At 36.3% G+C, this 27,196-nt stretch overlaps 1 protein-coding gene across 16 annotated transcripts in view; it reads left to right on the top strand.

The window, feature by feature from the left end:
* Positions 1-27,196, top strand: part of BBX (BBX high mobility group box domain containing) — a 269,123-nt gene that overhangs the window by 150,764 nt on the left and 91,163 nt on the right. For all 16 annotated transcript variants that reach the window (XM_036998685.2, XM_073231706.1, XM_036998682.2 and 13 more), the window contains 2 exons: positions 12,755-12,925; positions 18,342-18,584. In XM_036998685.2, the coding sequence (XP_036854580.2) occupies positions 12,764-12,925; positions 18,342-18,584 (405 nt within the window). In that variant the 5' untranslated portion in view covers positions 12,755-12,763. The remainder of the gene's footprint in view (positions 1-12,754; positions 12,926-18,341; positions 18,585-27,196) is intronic.

Genomic DNA, 27,196 nt, shown 5'->3' with positions numbered 1-27,196 from the left:
TGGCTTATTATTATATACTCTCTCTTCCTTAGTGGTAGTGGTTCAGACAGTATTTGTTGCACTCTATCACATGCTGTCTAGTTCTCAAACTGTTTCATTATTATATATATCTAATCTCACCAACAAGTTCTTTTTAGGTCCAACTCATCTCACATAGACAGTGTCATCTTTCTTAATGCTAGTCCATTAATAGGTCCTCAAAAGGTTGAGGGGTCAGGAGGTCTGCCTAGAGGAACTATATAAGAGCTGTTGAGGAGTTTGCCCACCTCTTATGTACAGATTTGGTAGTTGTCAAATCCAGACAGCTGGGAGAGCTCAGCAAGCAGAATTCTTTGATTTTTCAATGGGCCTTACCTTCTAGTCTGAGAAATCCTATAATGGGATTTAATCAATGTGTTTTACATTTACTGTTAGATGGTGATTTTTGATATGCACCAGACAAGGACAGGTTTTTTGTTTTTGTTTTTCCCTTAAATCAGAGTGAGCCAAGCATATTTATTTACTCCAGTTGGTACTTTTTCAAATTTTCACCTAAATGCACTTTACTTTTATTCTCGAACAGTATATTTCTACATATTTTAAAATACAGTAAGTACTTGAACATATATGAGGGCCTTTTTTTGTTTCTTATTAAACATGTTCCAACTTTTTGCTTGTAACTTAAAAATGTTTGTAACATACGTAGCAAGTTGTGTGATGCTCCGGGTTATATGGCATATTTGTAGTGCCCTTCCCTTACATGTTGTATTGCTTATGGAAATGACCAGCTTTCATGGTATCTGTTAAACTATAACCTGCCTACTGTGTTCAATGCAGAATGCTGAATTTAGTTGAGAAATCATTTTTTTTTGTTCCATCATGCCTTTCAGAATGATATGATGGAGATGCATGTGCTATCCATTAATACAGCATATTTGTTTTGAAAGACTCAGCACTCATGGGCTGTCACTCATAATGACTTCTGAGAGCACTTTAGGAGCTGCAACATCAATATTTACAAAATGCAAAGTGAAGAAGAGTACACTGAGTCATAGATACATATGCTTTCTTGTCCCATGGTTCCCTCCCCCAGTGTATTTAGCATGGCTAAATCCATGTGAAGAACTATTCTGAAGTATGAATGGAAATTTGGGAATTCCATAGCTGAAGTAAATACTGAGAGATAACAAAATGCTTAAAAGGCTCATGAAATACTTTTCCTTCCAAAATAAATGTGTTGATCAAAAAATAAAACCAATATATTTATTTAGATACAGTTAGATGGAAGAAAGTGCCTTTGTTTGGAGATTAAAGTCCAGATCCTTCAGGCTGCATCCCTGGTTTGCCCCTCAATGACATTGGAAAGATCTGTATGTCTCTCTGAGGCTCCTCTCACTCAGCTGTAAAATGGGCATAATTATACCCACTTCATAGGATTGTGTAATATGTAATAAATTAATATATGCAGTAAAGGCTTTGTATGTTATAAAGTGCTACATAATTGGGAAGTAGCAATTATGGTAACCCAGGATGTTTTAGTAGTAGTACTGCTTTTTTCTATTAGAAAATATGTTTGGAACTTACTTTGAAAGGTACTCAAATTCCATATAATAAAGTGCTTTATTATAAAATCAAAATGTAATTTCTCATATATGTCAGCAAACTTCTATTTTTGAAAAATAAATTGAAGAAAAAAGTAGTGTAAGCACATGAATAGTACTATAGCACCTGTTACGGTTTATATATACTGCCACTAACCCTTGCCATGATGAATCTCTGCAGGTGAGTACCCTCCCTCCGCTTACCCCCTCTATGTGTATAATCCTCTTGTGTAAATATAGAAAGACTTGGTTAGTTACTCACTGCAAAGTCCTGTGGTGATTTCAGGTAGAAAGAAACAAAGTGATGTCACTAGAGTTAAGAATTTTGCTTTGGGGAAAAATGATATTAAATTTGAAGATTTCTGTGTTTAACTCAATCCTTGGATGATTGCTTCTCCCTAAAATCATCTTAACACCATGACTTAATGATGCAGAAGAGCTTTTTAAATGGTTTTCCAGGTGTTATATAGTTTATAATTCTTTATAGAGGAGCTTTTGTTTTCTTTATACCTTGAAACATTACCTTTGTATTTAAATAGACTGCTAGAAGATAAAAATTTGGCCAGCAGAGGGAGATGTATATAAATTAGGCTGTCAGGAAAATACTGCAGGATGCCTCAGTAAACATGTGTCTGATGTGTACTGCCTCTTCTTACACTGCATTGAGAGAAAAGCAGAAGGAAGGAGGAATGAATTTAGGGACACACTAAAAAATGTCTAGCTGTTTATATTCTCATTTTGGTAGTTTTTAAAAAGGAAAAGAGCCAAGCAAATGATACACAAATAGAAACTTTTTTTGTTAACTCTATTAAGTGAAGACCTTTTTAAAACAAATGCCATAAATTTAAAACATCTAGTAAATAAAGCAAACTTACAGTACGTGGCACTGAGGCTAGAGCACATTCAGCCCAAACACCTTACAGAGATACAACACCTGAAAAGAATATAAAAGGAATGGTCAGTGTCCCAAACAGGGTCAGTGTTTGTGACTCTGAATCAAAAAATAAGCAGTTTTGTATCAAGCCTAAGTCAGAAAACTGCAATATGTATAAGAAAAAAAATATTGCCAAGTGTGAAGCAAGTATAAAAGGAATGGTTTTCTGCTTAACTCCAGTTAAACAAAATATAAATGTATCACAGTTCCCTATGCATTCTAAGTACTTTCCTTGGCAAATAGTCAATCTGATGTGAAGAATCATTAAATTCATGCATTTTTAAGCACCATTTGTTAAATACACATTATATCAAGGCAGTATTCTAAGCTTTTGGGAATATAAAGATAACATCCTACCTTTTATAATGTGTAATCTAGTAAATGATGAGTTAAGTCAATTCTAATATGCCAAAGTGTAAAGCAGGTGGGCATTGCAGAAGCTAAGCTAATCTAAGCTACTTCTAATAATAATATGATTACTAACATAAGAAATGTCAATTCTTTTTTTACTTTGGGGTAAAATAAAGATTTTTGATTTGTAATGTTAAGACTGAGAGGTTCTGCTTTATTAAGTAAACTAAATTTAACTGTATTGCCATCATTTTAGAGTAAAGAACAGTAGCTTAGAAAAAAGAGATTCCAGCTAGAGATATCATAGAGTGTTGATTCTTAACTGAACCATTGTTTCTGTTTTGTTTTATGTTTTTTTCCCCTTTAGTTGTAATTAAAGATCAGGGTGACAGAAGACATCCATACCTTTTTATTATTTAAAAAAAAATTTTTAAGCCATATAAATGAAATGATGAATATGGGAGAAAAGGGAATGGATAATTATTTCTCTTATAAGGTTAACTTTACTCATTAAGAGTTGTTTTGACATCTTCTGCATAGAAACTATTTGCAAACAAGTAAAAATGCCAGATATTCTGGTTTGGTAGTTTGAGTCTGCTATTTTGAGTTGATGCTAGGAATTTCTGAGATGGTCACAGACCAGGAAGAAAGAGAAGGGCATGGTAAGTATGAAATGGAAAAGAAGCAGGTTTAAATGAGAAGAAATAAAGGTGATAGGACTAGTCTGCAGTGGAAAGACCTAGAGCTCATTCACTCACCGAGTATTTCCACACAGTGCACCTGGCTCAGTGTCAGGCCCTGGAGGTAACCATGGTGACTATTATGCAGCCTTTGTTCACAGTCAAGTGGAATATGAAGAAAGATTTCCTTGTGGGCTGTTGAACATAGGATGCTGTGGGGACACATAAAAGAGCATGGAGCAAAGGAACATGAGCCATAAAAGCAAGGAGGGACCAAGTCAAGAAGAGTCTTTTGTGTTGTATAAAGGAAGAAAATTGGACATCTTCCTGAGTACATTTGAGTACATTTCCTGAGTACATTAAAGAGATTCATGCAAGAGAAGGGCATGAACAGATATTTGTAGTGTGGAGAATTGAAGTCAGCACAGCTATAGGTAAAGAAGACCAGACTCCTGAGCCAGAGGATGGGAATAGAGAGGAGTGGGTCATATAGAAGAGGGAGAAATTGGTGAGAGATTAGGAGCCAGTTGCATTGTTTTGAATTTAGAAAAAAAGTACATGCTTTCTGCATGCTTGTGTGAAGGGAAACAATGTCCAGTTCCCATGCACTGGGCTCTGGCATGCTCCCCAGGTATACAGTGGAGACAGACGCCTGGCCCAGACAAGGTATTTTCTCTGAGAGGCAAGAAATCACAAGATACAAAGCATGAATCATAGTGAGGTAGAGAAGCAAGAGCCTGTGGCATGGTTGGAATGAGTTGTGAATGCTTTCTAGGAAATTAATCCTGAGGTTTAGAACCAAGAGGATTAGGAACCAAGTCAGTAAGTGTGAAATGCAAGGTGGAGCCTATGAGCAATGTTAGTACCAGGTAGACCCGTCCTTAGCTGCTTAGCTGTGTGACTTGGGGTTAGGCAACCACCTGGTTTTATGGCTTATTTTGTACTGCCTAAAGGAGTAGGGGGATTCAGAGACGTGAGATTTCGATTTAAGATTGTATATAGACTGAAGAAAAAGATGTTACCTAGAAGGAACTGTTGGCAGTTCATCAGTAGTTCATCAAAGAAAGAAACTGAAAGACTATGGCCCAGGGTAGCAGAAAGGACAGAGACTGGGAGTGAGGGGGTTGACTTTGAATCTCTGCCTTTGAGAGAGGATGGAAGAAGAAAAGTAACACGTTTTGAAATTGGTAGGCAAGGTGGGACTTTGGAAGCATCTACATATGAAGACCAGCCTGTTGACCAGGAGGAAAAGGCATTTTCCTAGAATGACTAGGATTCTGGTGGGAAGGACAGTATGTAGCAGGCACTGAAAGCTTGGGCCTTGGAGACAAAAGACCTGGGTTTGAACCCTGGCCCCTCCACATGCTAACAGAGTGGCCCTTGGCATGTTGCTTAAGCTTTGTCATTTTCAGTTGCTTCATGTATAAAATGTGACCATTTAAAGAAGTTAATTCATATGAAATGGTTAGCATGTATCAAATATTCAGTAAAGTTTATTATTATTAGGATGCAACATTGTATAATGCTCAAGAGCCATACTCTAAATTCAGATCTCCTGAGTTCAAATACTGGCTCCACCAATTATGTGGTAGCTCTGCAAGTTTGGAAATTATTTAATTTACAAACGTAATGCATAGCTCATCAGATGATCTGTAATTATGTATTCAACCTCTTTGACAATAAATGAGGAGACTCATTTTTATCGTCTTCTCATGCGTCAACTCCTTGCCTGTGTGATAAATCATATCTTATCCATGTGACAAAGGCACATAATAAAAACCATTGTTAATTTATAAACTAAGAGAGGTAAACCGTATGTTATCTGTGCCTCTGTTTTCTCATCTGTAAAAAGGAAATAATAACGGTACTTAACCTCCTTGGTTTGTTGTGAATTAAGAGAACTAATAAATATAAAGAAGCTCTTAGCTTCTGGCCCATAGAAAGCTGTATAAAGCGTGTGTGTGTGTGTGTGCGTGTGTGTGCGTGTGCGCGCGCGTACGTGCATGTGTGCTCTTACTACTATCATTATCCTCATTCATCAGTGTCAGTGGGGGTTGGTGAGAAACTGAGAATTTATAATGGGCACTACGGGGTTTGGTAAGACTGAGTAAGACAAGTAGAAAGAATTGCTAGTGAGCACTAAAGATCAACCTGATGTTTTTGTTGGAGCGTTAGACCATGGGAGCAGCTAGCAACCTGGTGATAGACCTAGAGAAAAGAGTGGTTAGATGTGTTCAGAGATGGGGTTTATTAGCAGATCAATTAAAAAAGGAAAAGAAAGCTAGTGAGCTAAAGGTACTATGATACTCTGTTTTTAGAGAATAATGAGAAGCATTGACAAATAACCAGAGAAGGGGATAGTGCTACTTAGAACATATTTTTAGACTAGTACTGACAGCTGTTTGGATGTGACTTATATTTCATTATATTTATTATATTGCCTTATTAATTTGCCTGTTTCTGTTCTCTCTCCCTTCTCCTCCTGAGCAACCCATCCTGGATTCTCACTTTTCCTTCGCTGCATATTTTCTTTTCAAGCCTTTTTATCTCCCTTGCCTTCTAGCAAACAACATAAAAATATAATAAATCTCAGAAGTATCATTTCTATGTTCACTTCCTCATGTATTCTCTGAGCATCTACTTATTGTTTAGCATGGGGATGTTTGCTCTGATAGGTCCAGAAAAAACCATCTGGCATATTCATTACCTTCAAAGGTCTCTGTAGGAGGGATTTACATGAAATTAACATACATGTACAGAAAAATGATCATTATATAATTAAGTGTTTAAAAAATATGGCACAGCCATTAAATGTGGGTAGTCAAAAAAGGTAGTCAAGAAAGAAAGACATGAGCTGGGGCAAACAAGGACAGCTTTTTAGAAATGGGAGTTCAGAGAGACTTGCAGAGAAAGTGAGAATGAGGGTGTGTGGGTGGTGTGCAGGCCTGGGAGAGCAGAGGAAGGACAGTGCAGAAGCACAGGATAGGCCTGGTGAACAGGATAGACACCAGCCTGGCAGGAACGCAGAGGTGGGTGGTGAGTTGATTGAGAGGTAAGGCTAAACACTTAACTCCAGCACTGCATAGCTCACCAGGTGATCAATATGTATGTGTTCATCTGCACTGAGAATAAATGAGGAAGAGACTCCCAATGAGCTTGTCTGCTTGCACTTCAGGTTCTTGTCAGTGTGATAATTATGTTCTAATGTAATAAATGTATATAAAAAAAAGAAGAAAAAACTTGGCTCATTTAGAAACTAAAAGAATCAAATGTGTTAAAAATTGCTATGCTTGTTGAAGAATAGGAATTGGGTGACTTTCTGATTAAAAATGTAAAAACCACCACAAAATTATAGGAAGAAAGAAAGTTCGCCTTTTGCGAGGTATGGCAGGGCATATGTCCTAGCCTGTTACCAAATTCTCTGTGTAAATAGCTTTTCATCCGTAAGCCACCTCTTTTAATACCTTATCTTTTTCAAGGTAACTGTTGTCTATATCTGTATCCTAGACCAGCATGCACTGTGAGAACCAGTTAATTTAAGTTCTCCTAAGGCTAAATGTTGTGGAGTGTAAGTATCAGAGATCTTAAAATACATATTCCTTTATAAGGTAAGGACACGGGGACAGAACTGTCAGTACAGCTAAGCCGGTCTTTGAATAGTGGACGCCTTATTAGTATTCATGAAGAGCATATAGATAATGTCTTGACGGAGTTAAAGTTTTGACTTTAAAGAGATACTGCTTTTCAATAAGGAATGCATTTAAAGATACACCGCATGAATAGAGTGAATTACTTTTAAAAGGAGAGTATTACTTTATTGAATGAGATATTTTTCATTTAATCTGTCTAAATTTCGAATTGTCATTAGAATTGTAATAAATAATAATGAGTGAGTGGCACTTGTAGGGTTTTTATCTTCAAAGTTTTAGAGCTAATCTAATTTAACTGTCACTTGAAGCCTTCAGATTTTTGCCTGAACTTTGGAAGTGTCTGCTTTCCAGCCCCTTGTTGCTGCTCCCTTTTAGTAATTCCATAGGAACTTGCTGTATGCGAAATGCCCAGAGAGTCAACAGATGGAAGGCTTTTATTAGAGCTTCTTTTCCTAGGGAGCCTTTGAGGCTCCCAAGTTCTAGTGTCAGCCTTTTCACTGCCAACTGTTAGCCCTCAGCTTCTTCCACTTGGATTCATAGTATTACCTGCCTCGCAGGGTTCTGGTGAGCATTAATGACATGATGAATAAGAAGTACATCACAAATAATATTTAATAAATATTAGCTGTGCATTAGTATTATTCTTAAAGTTGTTGCTTTTAAATTACTGTCATTTTGGAAAGTTGGCATATGTGTGTGGTTAACTGTTAGGTGAGGAAATTAAAAGCCCATAAACACCTTTTTTCAGGGAGTGCTACATACCAAACTCAGTGCTCAGCCTTGGGACAGGAAGGAAGCAACCACGGCACCACATCCAGAGGGGCACAGCCCATTTTCATGGAGGGAGGGGCATAGGTAAACTAACTGCGGAACACAGTAGGTGCTTGACAAGGTCAGGGATGATCAAAGCTCCAGGGCAAAGAGTGATGGATTTTGACTTAAAAATCTTCACAGACGGCCTTAGACAGGAAGGGGTTATGTACCTGGGCCCTGGAGGATGAGAAATGGGAAGAATTTGACAGGAAATGGTAGAATTTTAGGGATAGCAAGCCTCCAAAGTCAGCATGGACCCCCCTGAATGATTGGAAAGCAAGGAATGTCTAAGGAGTTCGATCTGAATTTATGTGGAAGCTCTAGAGCTACCACTTCATTAGCTTTTTCTCTGGGCTGGTTTTTCCTCTCTTCTGTAGCCTTGAGAAGGCTTTGAAGCTTTGTAGTCTTTTTTGGACCTATGAGAGGTCTCACTTGCAGTTAGAATGTGTGATTTCTGACAGTGAGATTTCATGGGCCTCCCTTCCCCTGTCTCACTGGGTCTGAATTTCCATTAATAATTAGGATGGGCTTTTATTTGGACACTGAGAAAAACAGCTTAAACTCTAAAATGCCCCTGTAACAATTAAATTCACACAGTGTTTTAAAGACTGAAGTATATTAATTGCTTAAGTTGTAAAACAAAATGATAGACTGAGAGGATCTTATTCACAAAATTTATGACTGTGTCATGGCACTGTTTCTGACTGTCTATCACTCAGACAAAGGAAAGGAAACTTTCCATCTTTCTTTTTCAGTTTCTGAGGCTGGAAATTCTATCATCTGGGAAGCATGTGGACCAGTGTTCAATAGGAGTCATCTGTGCTCTCTACTGAACAACTTCTTAGGCTGAGTTTAAGTGAGCAGATGTATACTCCCTCTAAAAAGTTTGGGTAAAGGGAGGATTTGCTAACATTGAGTGAGAACCTTCTTGGTACCAGGCTCTGTAGCAGGTATTATATAAAACATGTTCTCACAGTATTGCTGTTACACAGTTTTAGCATATTTAGCAAGATGAATAACTTTACAACACATGGTTAGTGGCAGAATTCTAAATGAGGCCCATCAGGCTCCAGTGTCCATTTTTCTCTTTTGTTAAATGTGATGTTTACTTTTTACTATTTCTTCTGTGATATTCTATAAATTTGTGATGAAGTTTGATCTCAGTAAAGATCTTCATAATAGGCTTTCTGCATTTGAAGAATATAATTAAATGAAGTTTTTCTAAATCATCACCAAGTTAACTTAACATTGAATTCAGTACAGTGAGTGTCTAACTAGGGTTACATCCTGATATAGCAAAGGGCACACCTGGACTGGTTTGTCTTTAGAAGGTAAGTATGTATTCAGTATTTTGGATAGGGACCTTTCAGCTCCATTATTTGACAATCTCAACAGCATAATTTGATACTGAGTCTTTCAGGTAGAGAGTCCACTGATAGTTATAAATAACCTAATTTCAATTATTTCAGTTATTCCAGAATGCAATGCAGAAGGAAAAAATGATCCCCCGTGAAAAAAGTCCACCAATTGCTTCATTTATTGCATAGATTGTTAGCTTAGTTTGCTCTTGTTCAAAAACAAGGAGCCAAATTTTATAATATGTGAGATTGTTAGTGGCAAAGTAATTGCAAGGATAAGTGAATTGGCCTGCAAGTAACAGTTGAATGTGGTTTGCAACCCCCTTTTATTCCACTCAGGAAATATATATGAATTCAGGGGAATGAAAGAGATGGGGGTTAGTTTTGAAGCCATTCTAGTATATAAAAATAGTGAATTTTCACCATAATTTAGCATTGGGGGCAGGAGTGTCATATATCAATTATAACAACCCTCACAACTAACTGATCTTCTTGATACTCTGGGGAGCCAGGACGCTTCTGAACATGGAAAGAGGTAGTCTTGGTTCATCAAGAAAAAAGCCTAGTGACGGAGGTAGGATGACCTAAGTAATCGTAATTCCAGGGAAAATATGGTATGTGTCATTAGCAATACCAAGTCTTTCTAATGTATTTCTGGGGAAGGAGAGATTAATTTAGGGAGTATCAGAAAAGACATATATTATCTGTAGTGGCACATAAGCTACATGGAAGGAATAAGAACAGTGTGTAGAGGACAGGTGGGTAAATTTGATTATTGTGACCCCAAAAGCCACATGTGTGACATCCATTAATTTGACCCCTAATATTCTGTTTTCTGCTTGAATATTGAAATTATACATATATATAAGATACATTTAGTTAAACACACTCATACATGATTAATAGCATAACCAAGGTCCTTGAGGCTAAATGATACATTTTTCCCTTGACACTGGCAATCAGTTTGAAGTCATCAGCTGATAACAGCTGCCTGACTTACAGTTTCCCATTGATTTCTTTTACTATTTAAAAAATGTGTTTTCTCATAAAATATTGGGCCCCCAGTATGAGTGTAATTACCACTTAAGCAACTTATCCTGAAGTGATTAATAAGCCACAAAAATATCCATTTCCTCCTCTCTTTCTCTGTAGCATTGGTATTTTTGGAAATTGGGTTGCCTGTGCCAAGTTTTATTTGCAGATAAAATGGAAATTGTTAAATGGTCTATCAGTTTGCAAGAAATCTTTGTTCCTTTAAGAGCATACCAGTTAACTAATTCCATTTAGAGTTTTCAATAACTCTTGTAATCTTGAGGCAGCCACATGAATCATGTGAAATTATACATACATATACACAAAGGCTTCAGATATTCAGTAGAATTGTCTTGCTAAGGAAACCACAGGAACATGTTTTCTTTTTCCTTTTTTTTCTACTACAGCCTTTTAATAAATGAGGAATTTTATCAAAATGAAGATTTAAAAAAAATTTCATTAATATGATTTTATTGCAGCGCAAGAAATCTGAAAGTCCATCAACAGTGGAATGATAGAGTAAATTGTAATACATTCTTATTTTGGAATATTGTAGTTATATCAGAATGAGAAGGATCAAAGTGTATTAGAAGAGCACGATATATGCAACTTAAAATTTTTCAATGGCTATGTTTACCAATGTATTTGTATATAAAAATGAGTACAGAATGGTTTAGTCCCTAGGATATTAAAATTGGTCAAAAGACAGGGAAACAGTGAAAGGGGGGTGATTATTAACAGAAGAGAATTCAGAAATAGACTCATACACATGTGGTAGTTTAAGATAGGATAAAAATGGCTTTTCAAAGGTATGAGGAAAAGCTGAATTATTTAATAAATATTGTTGGGAAAATTGGCTAGCTATTTAAAAAACAAGAAAAGAATAAGTTAGATTCCCTATACACCTATATCAGAATGAATTCCAAATTGATCAAATATTTAAGTTTTTTTTTTTTTAATGAAGTCATGCAAGTTCTAGGAGGAAACATTAGTGAACCTGATCATGATCCCAAATCCAGAAACTAAGGCAGGAGGATAAACTTGGATGTGCCGTATTGTTTTGAAGGCTTGAGAACTGTATGAATCTTGAAACTATATGTTCATAGATCCACCTGAACTATGTTCGTTTATTCAGCCACCTGGCATTAAAAGTTTATTGATAATCACTTTGTAAGCAAACTTACATGACAAAAAGGCCACTCACTACCTACCCTGATTTCAGTAACTGCATTTGTGTTTGTAATGTCAACATGAACCAGTTAAATTGATGGTATTTACCTGTATTATTTGAATTTTCACGTAAGTATGTATAAACAATTTGTATATTGTTACTTCAAAGAATGAATGAGAAAAATCAGAAAAAAAAATTGAAAGGAAAGCATTTAAGAAACTGACATGTAGTTTGCCACTGGGCTCTGGGACTGGGCTTGATGAGGAAGGTAAGCCTCATTTTCTATTATTTTCACCTTTATAATATGAATATGTGTTGTTTCATCGTTGTGAAAAAAATTTTAAGTCATTGAAAGTAACTTAGAATTTTGGGTTTCTGAAAGATTTTTTTTTCGTGTTCATAGCCTGGCTGTTGCTTAGCTCTTTTAGTCAATCATCTTTTAGGGGGAAAAGCCTAAGCAACAAAATTTTGTTACTGGATTGCAGTGCATATGTAACAGAGAGGCACAAAGGTATTAGTGGTTTATTGTTTCACAGATGGGTACAGAGGTGCTCATCTTGCTAAGTGACCTACGGCGACTTTGTGCACTGGCTCCTTGAAGGCTGCACACAGCTAGTTTTTGAAAAAATGTGTGTTATCTAATGAATTAGCTTTATTTTAAATCCAAAACATTTGATTATTACAAAGCATTCATTTTACTTAGTAATACACCAAGCTCAGATTTATCATGGCACAGAATGCAAAATACATGTAAGTTATTATAATAAAATAGGAACCATTAGAGAATGTATGAGCTGCCTCTGTGAGTACTTCTGTTACCCTGGGAGGCATCTTTCACATTGCTCGGATGGGAACCTTTGAGAAACACTACCCTGAGTAAATATGAATAGGTGATGGTAACTTGTAATGATTCTAATGCTTTATTTGGGTTTTGAATTCTGAAGTTATGAAGTGGAAGGAAGTAGATTTCATAAAAGGCAAATTTTATTAGCTCAATTTAGTCCACAAAAATGAATGTTTGATTATGTACTTAGGATTCTTACTGAATCCAGTAAATGCCTAAGCTGTTAGCTACTTTAGTCATTAAAACTATAATCCAAATAAAACTAAGGAAGATTGATAAACTTATTTTAATCAGATTAACTTTGATTTCTCTGTTTTCTGTCCTTTTTATCCTTACTATAGGTCACAGTAATGAAAGGCAGTAATAGAAATAAAGATCATTCAGCAGAAGGAGAAGGGACTGGAAAAAGACCAAAACGCAAGTGTCTTCAGTGGCATCCATTGCTAGCGAAGAAACTTCTCGACTTTTCAGAAGAAGAGGAAGACGAAGACGAAGAGGAGGATATTGACAAGGTAATTCCTCTGTTTGTTATGGAAATTTTAAATGTATTTGAACACTCATTTTAGAAAATACAGTGAATATTATATGGTACAAAGGATGTGTTTTTAAAAGCCTGTGTAATATGAGCACTATTTACATTTGAATACTCTACTTAAATACTAACCTTCATTTTCATCCCAAATATTGGTGACTATTAAAGTATCTGTACTTCCTAATAGTTGTCTCCATGGCCTCTTTCTTCAGCTCCAGTGTACCCCTGCAATACTGGGCAGCCTCACAGCCACCCAGGTCCTCATCTCTGAGGCCTTCATAGCATCTGGCTCCTCTCACCCCAACAAGCCTCTGTGGTCAGCCAGCCAGCCTGCCAGGTTCCCTTCCTCAGTCTCACACGTAACAGCATGTTTAGAAAGTCACAGCCATGCAGGTGACTTTGGCTAGCCACACATTCCTCCAGGTCTTGGCATAACTGGTTCCTCCTCCCCATCATTCAGGTTTCAGCAAAGGACCCTTTGAAAGACATGGGACCTCAAACAAAAATCTCAGCGTCCCTCCCACCCAACTCATTTCTCATTTCATCTCAAAGGATTTCCTTCATAACACTTGTTACTCTTGCCCTGTGTGTAGCTGTGTACTTGTCTGTCTTCCCAGACTACATTATAAGCTCAGTAAGTGCAGGGGTCTTGCCCTTCTTGTCCTCTTCTCCTTCCTTAGAACTTCGAATGGTAGATATTAAACACATATATGCTCAATGGAAGAATAAATGAGTACATGTTTTGCATTACTTACAAATTTTATAAATGTGTTCTTTATATTCTTCAGGCCGTTGATATCCATTTAGTCTTTTGTTCTTGGGTTAGGTCAGCTTCCTCTTCCATTTGTCTCAGCAGGAGTTGTAAACATTTTCCGTTTCTCAGATTTCTTCTCTGAATGCCGTTTACAGTCTCTCTTACTGCTGACCTTTTTTCCTCTTTCACAGAGAAAATGGAGTCTACTAGAAATGACTCCTTACTCACCTATCCCCTGACTTCACTCCTTACCCATCTTATCCACCTCCTTTCCTATGTCAGAGCAATAGGTGTTACTCCTCCTATTGAAGGAACTTGCCAAGTTTATACTTAATTTGATCTTTCATTTTCACCTGTCAATCACTTGTTCCTTGAAGCTGTGGCTGTTTCCATGACAGCACTCACTATTTCAAGTCCTACTTTCCTAATTTAGAGTTGATGTCCCTCCATTATTCTGCCCTCAAATATATGTTCTCTGGGCCTTTTAATTTCTGTCTGTATCCTGGGCCTTTCTCCTAAATTCTGAACTCATATTTCTGACTATTACTTGACATCCATTTAGGTATCAACAGAATCTCAGTTTGAGTGAGTTCAAAATGAAGCTTTTGCTTTTCTCCTCCAAACCTTGTCCTCCTGCATCTTCCCTTTCTCAGTAAGTGGCAACCCAAACTTTCAAGTTGGTCAGACCTGAAACCCTGAATATTTCTTTTGCTTAAGTCTCACATCCATCCAAAAAACAAGAATTATTTAGCATTGGTGTCAGAGTGTCATATATCAATTGTAACAACCCTCAAATTCTCAGCTATACCTTCAAAATATATTCTCAGTTTGATCCCTTCATAGCAGCTTCCCTCCAACTGCCTTGACAGTCACCGCCGCTTCTAGTACAGATTGCTGCATTCTGCCTGTCGTGTGTCCCTGCCCCTGCGCATGCCCTTCTATGGTGCATTCTCAGCAAAGCAGCCAGAGGGATCCTTTCCAGAGTGTAAGGCCAGACATGCCACTCTTTTGCCTCATGGGGACAAGGAACCTGTGCTCTCACTGCTCTGTCTGCATCGCCTGTAACAGTGCCTGGTCCACATCAGGTGCCCAATGAACAGTGATTGAGTTAAAGTATGAAGTCAGTGTAGCCTCTTTGCTTTGCAGTCCACATTCAGTGATCTCATCTGCACCCTTAGTCTTAACCACCTCCTTCACATTGGTACCTCAGCTGGTTATCCCAGATGAGACTTCTCTGCTGAGAGCCACTTCAAATTCAGCCTTCTCAATACTGATCTTCCTGCTTTTCACCAGATCAAATCTTTCTCACTTGAGAAAACATATTTTCTGTTGTGTATGGAGGAATCTCGCCACTGAGCCTAGAAATACTCTTCCTTTTTCAACCTTTAAATCCAGTACATGCCCGTGACTTTCGTTTCCACCTTTAAGTAGGTATTGTCTCTGTGCTCACCTCTCCATTCTTGTTGTTACTACCTTGATCTAGCCCTGTCCCCTTTCTCTCCTGGACAGCTGGAATAAACTTTTAACTGACTTCACAACTTTTGGTTGCTTCTAGTTTTGCTATTATAATTCACCTTCTAAATTGCTGACAGGAGTTACCCTAAAATATAAGTCTAACAATGTCTTCCCCCTGCTTAAAGTCACTCATGGCTGTCCATTCCATCCAGCTGTGGTTTCCATACCCCAATTTGCTATTAGTGTTGACTTATTACAAAGTATTACTTGGCCCCTAGTGAAAGAAAAATTTGACTCCAGATAGAGAGTTTTAAATTTTTCTTTTTTTGTTTATTTATGTCTTATTTATTTATGTATATATTTGTTTATTCACTTTTTGGTTAATGAAATAATTGTAATATTAGATAACAATTAAAAATTTTTTTTGATGTTGATATTTGGCAAAATAAAAACGTTGACAATCTGTATTGGTGTCCCCAAGGTTTATTGGTTGACACAGTCTGAAACCACTTGTTTTTAACATGAAATTCATGTTGTTTTGCATGACAGAGCACATTCTTCATGAAGTGGCCCATAGCTTCTTCTGTAGCCTCATGTCCTGGATCCCTGTTCTAATCTTTTATATAGCAGTGCTTTTGAACTGCCTGCCATTGTTCGAATAAACCGTCAAAACTTAATCCTTTCTAGTTCCCCACTTCTCCCCATTGACTGCCTGACACATTCTGATTCATCTTTCAAAATTGAGCCCAAACAACACCTTTTCTAGGGAGATTTCACTGAGCTTCCACCCACCTAGTGCTTCATTCCTTTTTGTAGTCATACTGCTTCATGATTTATTTGCTTATATGTCTTTCTACCTCCCAAAACATGAGCTACTTGGGCCAGAATTTTGTCTTATTTATGTCCTTTTCATCTCTTGGCTTGAGTTTTATAATTTAGTAACTAAATCAAAAGTTAATTTTTTTGAAGGGAAAATATAATTACTTCCTCAACCTACATAATACATATTTTATGCCCGTTAGTTTCTTAGTTTCAGAATGCTAAATAAATATACCTTGAAAAAGCAAGTCATTGTTAATGAGGAAATGTTCCAAGTCATTGTTCCTCGTATACCCAATGAAGAAAATAAACCCGTAGCCTTTACCCTCAGCAGTGATCCCTAATGTATTTTCAAATCAAATAGCTAATGACTTCAAGATTGTTCTGTACTGTTTTGTTTGAAGATAATTGGTGGCTAATTAAATCACAATACTTAATTTAAACTTGAGACTTTTTAAAAAATTACAAATTGAATTAAGCTAGTGATTTGTCCTAGAGTATGTGTCTGTAACAGTTGTCCAGTAAAGATCATATAAAAGAACATGGTTGCTTTATCATAGTGTTACCAGTGGAATGTGTTGTGTTTTCTGATTCTTGTCTTTGCAAAGGAAGGAATTCAATGGAGAGACTAAAAAACAAAAAACAGACAGGAATTTATTGGGTTAAAGTAAAAAGTACACTCACAAGACAGGAGAGCAGGATGTCTAGAAACCAGAAGTAGCCTCTCTATTAGGGTTAGATTGACTTTTATCTTTTCTTAGGATGGCAGGAAGTCCTGCCCTTAAGTCCTTTGACTGACAGGTTGATTGACAGCTCTAGGTTATCTAACCTTTTGCTCAGTGCCCAGGTAGCTTACCCATAGTTGTACTTAAGCAAAGCCCATGGGGGACCAAAACCGTAATGCTAAGTAGATTTAGATGTTATTTTAATGAGGTAGCATTACTTTTGGACAAGATCTTCTACAGACCTGGTGCAAGACTAGTAATCAGGGAAGCTCCTGTGATCCTGGGCCTCTTGACAATCTAGGTGTCCTTGACTGTCTGGGCCTCTGATTAGCTGTGTGTCTTTCGCTGTGGAACTGGGCTTATGGGTTAGTCAGGGCAGAGTTTGTCTTGGTGACGGGCTGGCCCCTTTCTCCTGCTTATGTCTAACTAACTGCTCACTCTAACAATAGTTAGAGTGTCGTCCTCAGACCAGCAGCAAAGACACCAGAATATCAGCAAAGACATTCTGACCTACATAATCAGAATCTTTGGGAATGAGACCTAACAAACTGTTTTAATAAGAACTCCAGGGATCAATGCTCATTCAAGTTTAAGAACTGATGAACTATGTACTGCAGACTAACAACTGCATCAGTCCTACATTTTAACCATGAAACAAATTAAAGAAGCGTTCTGGACTTCTGTTCATGATTGCACTGTTTCCAAGAACTGTTATAGAATTTTAGCCTTAGAAGATACTTAACAAGCCTAATGAATTCTGAGATTCTGTCATCAGAGATGCTCTTTAAGAAATTTAATCTGAAGCCATGTGCAATAAGTGTTGAAAGAGATTAAAAGCAGAAGACTAGTCCATAGAACAGGGCAGTTGCAATGGGAATTACACAGATGGAATGGTCAGGATCACAGCTTTGAAGAAGTTTTTGAAGACCTTGAATGAAGTGTTTAGGAAAAGGGAAGATTCAAAACTGATTTAGAAAGTTTAAGCTTAAGAGAGTTTATTCTTATCACCACAGCATTTCACATGGAAACTTGAAATTTATAAGCCTGAAAAGTTACTATGTAGTTCATCCTTCAAATAATGTTGTGTCTATTTTTATTTTTTACATTAGGAGGCTCTACTTGTGATGTGTACAAAAACACTGATTAGTCTATATAAGTTTTTACACATTATTAGCTGTTAAAAAGCACTTTCCAAATAGGAAACACAACTAATATTTGTGTATTTTATGTGGATACTCTTAATCTTGAGACCCACATGCCAGAGAAGGGGTTTACTCATTCACTCAGCAGTTAAATACAAATGTTAAATCAGACATTGAGCTAGGTGCCATGGTTGTAAAACTAAATTAGAGAACTTCTGTCCTCAAAGAGCTCACTGTTTAATGAAAGAAAAAAATGTAAGCATACATTACAGTGGTAATGTACGCTGTAATAGTGTGGTGCACAGATTGCTATAGGAACGAAACAGAAGAATACATCATAACTTGGTTAACAACCAATATCAGTGGTTGATGGTATAAAAAAAAAATCAGATTTTTTTTCAATTTGTAAGTTAAGATAAAATATGAAAATCAAAACTTATTGTTAAAGTGAAATTGTCCAGGATGTATTAAATACCTGGCTTTTGTTTTGGTTGATAATAGGTTCAACTTCTTGGGGCTGATGGCCTAGAGCAAGATGTTGGTGAGACCGAAGATGACGAATCCCCAGAGCAGCGAGCCCGGAGACCAATGAATGCATTTCTCTTATTTTGCAAGCGACACCGCTCCCTAGTACGTCAGGAACACCCCAGGCTTGATAATCGTGGTGCTACCAAGATACTAGCTGATTGGTGGGCTGTTCTGGATCCAAAGGAAAAGCAGAAATACACAGACATGGCCAAGGAGGTAGGTTACAAAGACAGGGTTTTATGGTAGCTGTGAGCACCCAGTCAGCAAATATGGAGTCCCTACTGAATTTCTAGCAGCATGAGGGTGAATCCTGAATCAAGCGTCAAGTAAAACATAAGAGCTTTCTTCCTGTTCCTGTATTCCAGGTCCATCCTAAGAAATGCTGGAGGAGGTGCCATGAGCAATTTATTGCCAAAAAGTTTTTTCATTATATATATATTCCACTGATTGATACAGAGGATTTATTTATGAATGGCTATTTATTTATTATGATTTTTTAAAAAAGTTTTTCTTGGAACCCAGTTTCTGCTGTATGAAAGAATGCCCATGATAAAGATGACAATCTTAGGTTACTCTAGTTATGTCATGGGAAAGAGTCTTGATCTAGTTCAGATACTAAGTAGTTTTGTGACCGTATCTAAGTTGATCTCTGGGTCTTAGGGTCTCAGCTTCCTAATATTTTTATGTTACTTGAATGAGGAAGTTGGGCAAAAATTTGTGTCCCTTTCAGCTCTATAAAGTTTTCTGATTTTGTAATAAACACAAATATCAAGAAATATGCTTTGATTTCTGTTCTGTAGGTAGTGCATCATGAATATTCAAAACCAGTAAATGAATGAGTGACAGTGGAGCAGGATGTGATGTGTGCATGCATCTAAACTAAACAGTGTCATTGGTGAGAAGCATTTTGATGCAGGGAGGCTGTCTTGCCAATGGGTTTCAGCCCCGGGCAAGTTCACTATGGATTCAGTGAAACCAAGGAATGACAATGGAACATTCTTGGGCTGAAAGGGTTTATTACCTGGCTTATTCTCCTGATGATAGGTCGAGTGCCAGAATTATGTCTGCATCCAACAGTCTGCAGGTCTGTAATCCTCATGCATCTCTGCCTCCTCCCAGAGCACTGGGCAGAACTCTGTATATAGTGATTCAGTCAATAATTGCTTATTGCCTATGCAGTGGAAGCAGTAGCCTTGGAGCAGGCCAGTTACCTCGTCAAATAGTTTAGGTTCAGGTGAGGATCCTGGCCATAGGAACCTTCACTCTCTCCACAGAGGCTATTTGCAGAGGTGGGTCATTAATCAATTCCAAAGTGATAGCAGTGACTACAAAAATGGTATACTGGTTTGTTTCTAAATTCATCTGAAATTAATGTGAGTTCATTGTGCATTTAAAAATGTGTAGTGGATTTGGCAGGTAAGGGAAAACAAAATAATAGCATTGTGGTTAAACTAGAAAAGGAGTAATTCCAACATTATTTCTTCACTGTTGCAGCTCACATATAGACTTGATTCATGAAAATCCCTGCCACTCAAGTATTCGGTTAAGTTCTGTGAAACATGAACCATCAGGGAACAAAATAGAGTTTTAAGTGACACATTTTATTAGACATCTCAGTATGTAGAAAATAATAATTTCAATTGCTGTGGTTTTATTGAGTTGTTTAACAAGCTAACATGGAACATAATAATTTCTTATGCAATGTTGAGGGAAATTTGAATCCCTAGTAAATGATTAGCATACTTACTATCTAATTAACGATCACATAAGGCTTCAGGAATTGCCTATTGTTAAAAACAGGATTTTAACTATGTAGAACATCTGAAAATTTAAAATCAGTCTAGTAACTTAGATGATTTTAAATGTTTTAATAGATCTCCACTAGCATAACAGTAATGAACAATAAAGCTTTCCCATTAAATAGCCTTAGATTCTTTCTACTCATGCTTATATGGTAAAATAAACAATTATCCTGAAGTCTCATAGGGAACTGCGTTAGCTGCCTATAATTAAACACTTGAGTTTGTTTTTGGATTGCTGTTTTTGGATAACATGCAGCCTGTCCCAAGTATACTGTTTGCCTTTCTTGAATACTGCTAATTTACAAACCCAATAGGTGGCTACTTTTAAAAGGAGGCAGTATTATTTTCATACAGGAAATCCCTTACTAACTTAATTAGGTTCACAGTATTTACCATTGTGGTGCTGTAATGAAATTTGTTAAGGTGGCCCCCTGCAATCTACTACAAGTGGAAGCCATAACTGGATCTTCCACCTTACAAATTGCCTTGTTTATGGTTACTCTTATGAAATGTTGTCTCATTTCTAGTGCAAAATGTGGAAGGTTCAGCTACTTTCAAAATCATTAAACAACTAGTTTCTAGTCATAAGTGATACTTGTTTCAACTTACTTATTAAATGGTTTCAAAATTACATTAAAGTACTGGTAATTGTGCTGGGTCTTTCTGTGTTAATATTACAACCTTACTTGGGATGTCAGTTTAATCAACAAAAACTTAGTGGCTTCAGTGTACTAGGTCTTGTGCAGGTTACTAGTGATAAGTGAGGTCTCAGTCCCTCAAGATCCCCACCCCAGGCAGTAATTTTAAAACAATTTTGTATTAACTTTAACTTGTTTAAACCCCAAATTTAAAATGGGTTCTCTAGTAGAAAAAAAGACTTAGGTCTTTCTGTGTAATTCATGTGTAATCATGAAATGAATGCTTACATGATACTCAACCAGTATCTATTCTGCCATTATCAGTTGAATGAGAAATACTTAATTTTTTATTCTCTTTTTGTTTTTAAAAGAATCATTTTAAAAACAGAAATGAGTTACAATTAATACAACTTGGAGAGATTTTTTTTTTACCTATTAAAACTATGACCATCTCTTGCTCCTGATTATCATCTATTATGTGCGTCTGGTGAGAGGAAGCACTTGTTAAGGGATTTGTTTTCAGTTTCATGAATTATTGCCTAGGAATAATTTGCAGCGTTGAAAAAAATGGTTGAATGAGGAATTCATTTTCTCTGATGAATCTCATTAGAGCAATAACTGGTTATAAGTAATTTTAAAAATATTAGCATAAGGATATAACCTGAGTTGCTTTTTCAAATTCATCAGTGTGTGTGTTGTTACAGTGTTGTGGACGCTCACAGGTTTTAATTTCTGCATGACTGTCTCCTGTTAGGGGATGTAGAAGCAATATTGCTTTTCCTTTCAACATCTTTATGTAGTCTTACACATACAGGAATACAAGTCTGCAATTTTGCCTAGAATATTACTAGTTCCTTCCCTTCCTCTTGTCACTTAAACTATATAATTAATTAATTGAAAATCAGTTTCAAGGATTACGTATCTTGACCTTCACATAGAGCAGTCAGTGCAAAGAAGAGGGGAGGATCTGGAAAGTTAAGGTAATTTTGAATGACCTTTGTAAGCCCATCCTCCCTTTTTTGTAGGATTAGAGAAAGGCAGAAGGCATGCATGCATTTATTGAGTGATTCGTTCATTCCAGGCTTGATGTTTTACATAAGCACAAACATCTAAATCCAGTTATGATTGTCCCCATTCTGTAAACCAGGGATCTAAGGTTCTTTGGAGTTAGTATCTTGACCCTTCATACATTTATGGAGCTGGGATTCTCTTGTCTGTTTGACTCTAGCACCCTTATAATTATCTGCGGCTCACTTCAGATGCCTGCAAAATAAAAGATATGATAAGTATGGCAAAAACGGTAAGAATCAAAAGTCATGGGAATTACGGGAAGAGTCTGCCTATGCTGGGACAGGCCGGTAGGGGGTATTTTAGAAAAGGCTATGAAACTGATTGAATCTGGTATGGGCTTTGGTAGAGGATTCAAAAGAAAGGCAAGCAGGAACAAGAAAGTTTTTTTTACACGAAGCCTAAGGTTGACAGTAACAGGAAGTGATGATGAAAAGGCAGAAATCATTTGGGACCAGGCTGAAAAGTTTGGAGGTTCAGTTGTACAGCATTAAACAGGTATGTCATTAAATGCAACTTAAAGGAAAACTATGATAGTCCTTTGTAAATGTTGGTACCTGTTGTTGTCAGTACTCTAGGAAAGATATCAGCACCACAAAGATCCGTGGGGTTTTTTGTGATTAGTTCTTTCTCTATATTTCTTCAAGATAAAGTTAACCTATTCATTCCCTTGCTTTGGTTTCATCAGAAATGGATTGTTTTCCAAAGAAGATATATTCTCATTTTCTCACAATTATAACTGGAGAATTTTTGTTAACTGTCACATGTCATGCATGCTTTACACAATCTGTATTCCTGAAGCATGCTTTCGCACCTTGCATACTAATAAGTAGGCATTGACTCAGCATCCTTGAGAAACAGGTATTACACGTAAGTGATTTCCAGGTAGAGAAACTTCATTGTTCCTTAAACACTTTTTACTTTATATAATTAAAAATTATACATATTTCCATACTTAAAGTATTCAGAATGCCTTTGAGTTTAATTTCAACCCATTACTTCCAAGCAAGAATTATGTCACATTCTGTAATTTGGTGAGAACTTTGTGAATAATTGAGTTATAATCACATTTCTGTCTGTATATTAAATGATTCTTTAGTTTTGTTTTTTAAATTTCCTCATTACTTTCCCATGAGTCTATCTTTCAAGTCCACCATCAGCTGTCAATTGACATTTCCCTCTTCTTGTCAGCCACTTTCAGGCATCTCCAATGAATTATTTACTATCTATTTTTTTTAATATATCTTAATTTTCTGAGTATGTCTTAATTAGGATTCCCGCCTTCACTGTTACAGGATGTGGATAGTACAAAACAAAATATTTGGGCTCCATGTTTCATAATATTTCTTGTTTCTAAGACCTTCTGCATTCTTGTGCCACAGATATCATGGCATTCTTACTGCATTAAAAAAAATTGTATGTTTATTTTAAAAGGATGATAATCAAATTTTGAATATTGCTTTACTCTGCCCAGGGTTCTGCGTAAACATTTAACTCATTTATTCCTCAGAATAACCCCATTATTTTCTAAAAGCTAAAGATAAGGACACTGAGGCCCAGAAAAGTTAAGTGACTTATCCAGGGAAGCCAGCTAGTAGTAGTAGTAAAGGTTGGGTTCTCATACTTTGCCTTCTCAGGCCTTTCCAAGCTTACCCATCTGTAAAAGAGCAGTAAAGATGCCTGCCTTTACAGGTGGAAGTGAGATGCAAGTAAGGCACTGCAGGTACAAGCATTCTCTGAAGGTTAAAACGCTATAAAAATGTTGGTTTTATTGTTATTCCTGATAAGCAAAGTTATTCTTGTTTTATTTGATACTTTTGTACCTAGTGATTATTTAATATTTTTGTTAGAACTTCTTAACACAGTGAAGGGCTACTAAAATGCAAAATTAGTCTTTGAAACAAAAGAATCAATGAAACTAAATATATCATGTCCGACTTGGCAGATACTGTCCAGTGTAATTAACCCCTAACAACAGCTCAATTGACTGTTGATTTCAGAAATAGCAATCCTTTTGCTAATTGTTAGTAAATACTAGCTTTTAAATATTAAAATTAAATGAAATTATAAGGACTTTAGATATCACAGCTAGTGATAAAAAATAGACCCTCATAGTGAGTGATATATTGAGAACTTAAATGGAATTTCTTAAAACTCACTTTGGTATTGTTTTCAGTTGTTAATTTTTAGATTGATTAGTCACGTAATACTCCAGTATCCTGTAAGATGTTACTACATACAGTTAATCCTGATTACTTTGGAATTTGTAGTGGTTCAAAGGGATGTAGATAAAAGCTAACTTTTACAGTGTTTGTAAAATTGCCAACTCATGCTGTGAACTATTTTGTAAAGAGAAAGCTTAAAGTGTTTAAGGAAATTACTAAACCTAAGTGTACACATTTTTTTAAAGAAAATATAAGCATTTTACAATTCAAATTATTATTTTTTAAACAACTTTTTATTAAGGTATTGTTGATATACACTCTTATGAAGATTTCTCATGAAAAACAATGTGGTTACTACATTCACCCATATTTCCGAGTCCCCCCCATAACCCATCGCAGTCACTGTTCATCAGTGTAGTAAGATGCCACAGAGTCACTACTTGTCTTCTCTGTACTACTGTCTTCCCAGTGACCCCCCACATACCATGTGTACTAATGATAATACCCCTCAATCCCCTTCTCCCTCCCTCTTCACCCACCCTCACCCACCCCACCCCTTTGGTGACCCACTAGTCCCTTCCTGGAGTTTGTGAGTCTGCTGCTGTTTTGTTCCTTCAATTTTGCTTTGTTGTTATACTCCACAAATGAGGGAAATCATTTGGTATTTGTCTTTCTCTGCCTGGCTTATTTCACTGAGCATAATGTCCTCCAGCTCCATCCATGTTGTTGGAAATGGTAGGATTTGTTTCTTTCTTATGGCTGAATAGTGTCCCATTGTGTATATGTACCACATCTTCTTCATTCATTCATCTACTGATGGACACTAAGGTTGCTTCCATATCTTGGCTATTATAAATAGTGCTGCACTAAACATAGGGGTGCATATGTCTTTTTGAATCTGAGAACTTGTATTCTTTGGGTAAATTCCTAGGAGTGGAATTCCTGGGTCAAATGGTATTTCTATTTTTAGTTTTTTGAGGAACCTCCATATTGCTTTCCACAATGGTTAAACTAGTTGACATTCCTACCAGCAGTGTAGGAGGGTTCCCCTTTCTCCTCATCCTTGCCAGCATTTATTGTTCCTAATTTTTTCCATGCTGGCAGTCCTAACTGATAAGAGGTGATATCTCACTGTAGTTTTAATTTGCGTTTCCCTGATAATTAGCCATGTGGAGCATCTTTTCATATGCCTATTGGCCATCTGAATTTCTTCTTTGGAGAATTGTCTGTTCAGATCCTCTGCCCATTTTTTTAATTGGGTTATTTGCTTTTTGGTTATTGTGGTATGTGAGTTCTTTATATATTTTGGATGTTAACCCCTTGTCAGATATGTCATTTACAAATATATTCTCCCATACTGTAGGATGCCTTTTTGTTCTGCTGATTGTGTCTTTGCTGTACAGAAGCTTTTTAGCTTGATGTAGTTGCATTTGTTCATTTTTGCTTTTGTTTCTCTTGCCCAAGGAGATGTGTTCGGGAAAAAGTTGCTCATGTTTATATTCAGGAGATTTTTGCCTTTGTTTTCTTCTAAGAGTTTTATGGTTTCATGACTTACATTCAGGTCTTTGATCCATTTTGAGTTTACTTTTGTTTATGGGGTTAGATATAATCCGGTTTCATTCTCTTACATGTAGCTGTCCAGTTTTGCCAACACCAGTTGTTGAAGAGGCTGTCATTTCCCCATTGTATGTCCATGGTTCCTATATTGTATATTAATTGACCATATATGCTTGGGTTATCATGTTGTGAACTATTTTGTAAAGAGAAAGCTTAAAGCGTTTAAGGAAATTACTAAACCTAAGTGTACACATTTTTTTAAAGAAAATTTAAGCATTTTACAATTCAAATAATTTTTTAAAGAAAATTTAAGCATTTTATAATTCAAATTAATGTGTAGATTTATCTATTAATACAGTTTCAGAAATATGATGTTTACTTACCCAGATCCCTACCTACTTTTTAAAAATTAACAAAATTACATTTTAAAAGAAATTCTAACTTATTTTATCTTAGTGCTAATTGGTATAAATGGACTTCTAATTGTCCAAATTAAGGAGTAAAACTGTCCTTTTTAAAAAGTTTATATATGTTGCCACAGTAATATATGCAGCCAATTTAGGTAACCTTATCTCTAGGCAATTTAGTTTTTCCTATATTAATCTTACACAGTACAACCAAACAATTCCACTGTCACTTATTCAAGTCACCTTCTGAAGTATATAATTATTAGAGTGGCTTTGTCATGACAGTCTTGTAGGTTAATGTATAACTTAAAATGTTGTTCTTTCAAAACCGTAAACTTAATTCAATGTTCTACTACTTAAAATAGTCTAATATTCTTCAATTAAAAATATAAGAATAATTCAAATCAGATAGTGCGATCAAGTCTTAGTAGCTAAATAATAATTTAAAATTTGGGTTGAATTTCCTAGAGTGTGAGGAAGTAGCAGATTAGTGCCTCTTCTCAAATATCTTCTTTTCTTCTTCTACTCTTGTATAATGTGATTTCTGCTTGCAAGTGTGAAAAGTAAAGCTGTCACAAAATTTATTATGTTAGGGGTTCACTGAGCCCCCTGCCAAGTAATAAAATTTTAAAAAATGTGTTGTATCTCCTTTTAAAAAAATCATATGATTTCCATGTAATCTCTCCTCCACAGTTCTAGTAGGCTTTACCACCACAATGAAAGTCTTACATGTTTGCACCAGAATGAGCTGTCTTTATTTATATAGATACACATTTCCAGGGAACCTTATTACTGGACCTCACCAGAACTGCCTTTTTCTTTCACTCTGTTGAGATCTAAACTGTAATAAAGGCTAGAAATACTACTGGACTTTGGCACCCCCTCTCCAAATTAAAACAAGCTATTGGAGACCAGTTGTTAAGTATATCTTCCATTAACATTAGGTGCTTTTTAATACCAATTTCCATTATAAATGATGTGGAAAAGTAATGTAGAGACTTAGTTTTTGTTAATAAAAGAGAGTGTTGTTTTTTGGTATATACTAATACCATTGTCATATGTGAAGTAGGCAAAATACTGTGATAAAATATATGTATTCTAGTATCATTACTCAATTACAGTGATTTATTATTGTTAATGAATTATGGTTGGGGTCTGAGAGAAGGGAGCCAGTGTTTAGCACCTTGTATG

Source organism: Manis javanica, chromosome 3 (assembly GCF_040802235.1).
Source record: "Manis javanica isolate MJ-LG chromosome 3, MJ_LKY, whole genome shotgun sequence".
Lineage (NCBI taxonomy): Eukaryota > Metazoa > Chordata > Mammalia > Pholidota > Manidae > Manis > Manis javanica.
The sequence above is the reverse complement of the archived record's forward strand: the minus strand, read 5'-3'. Positions and strand labels throughout refer to the sequence as shown.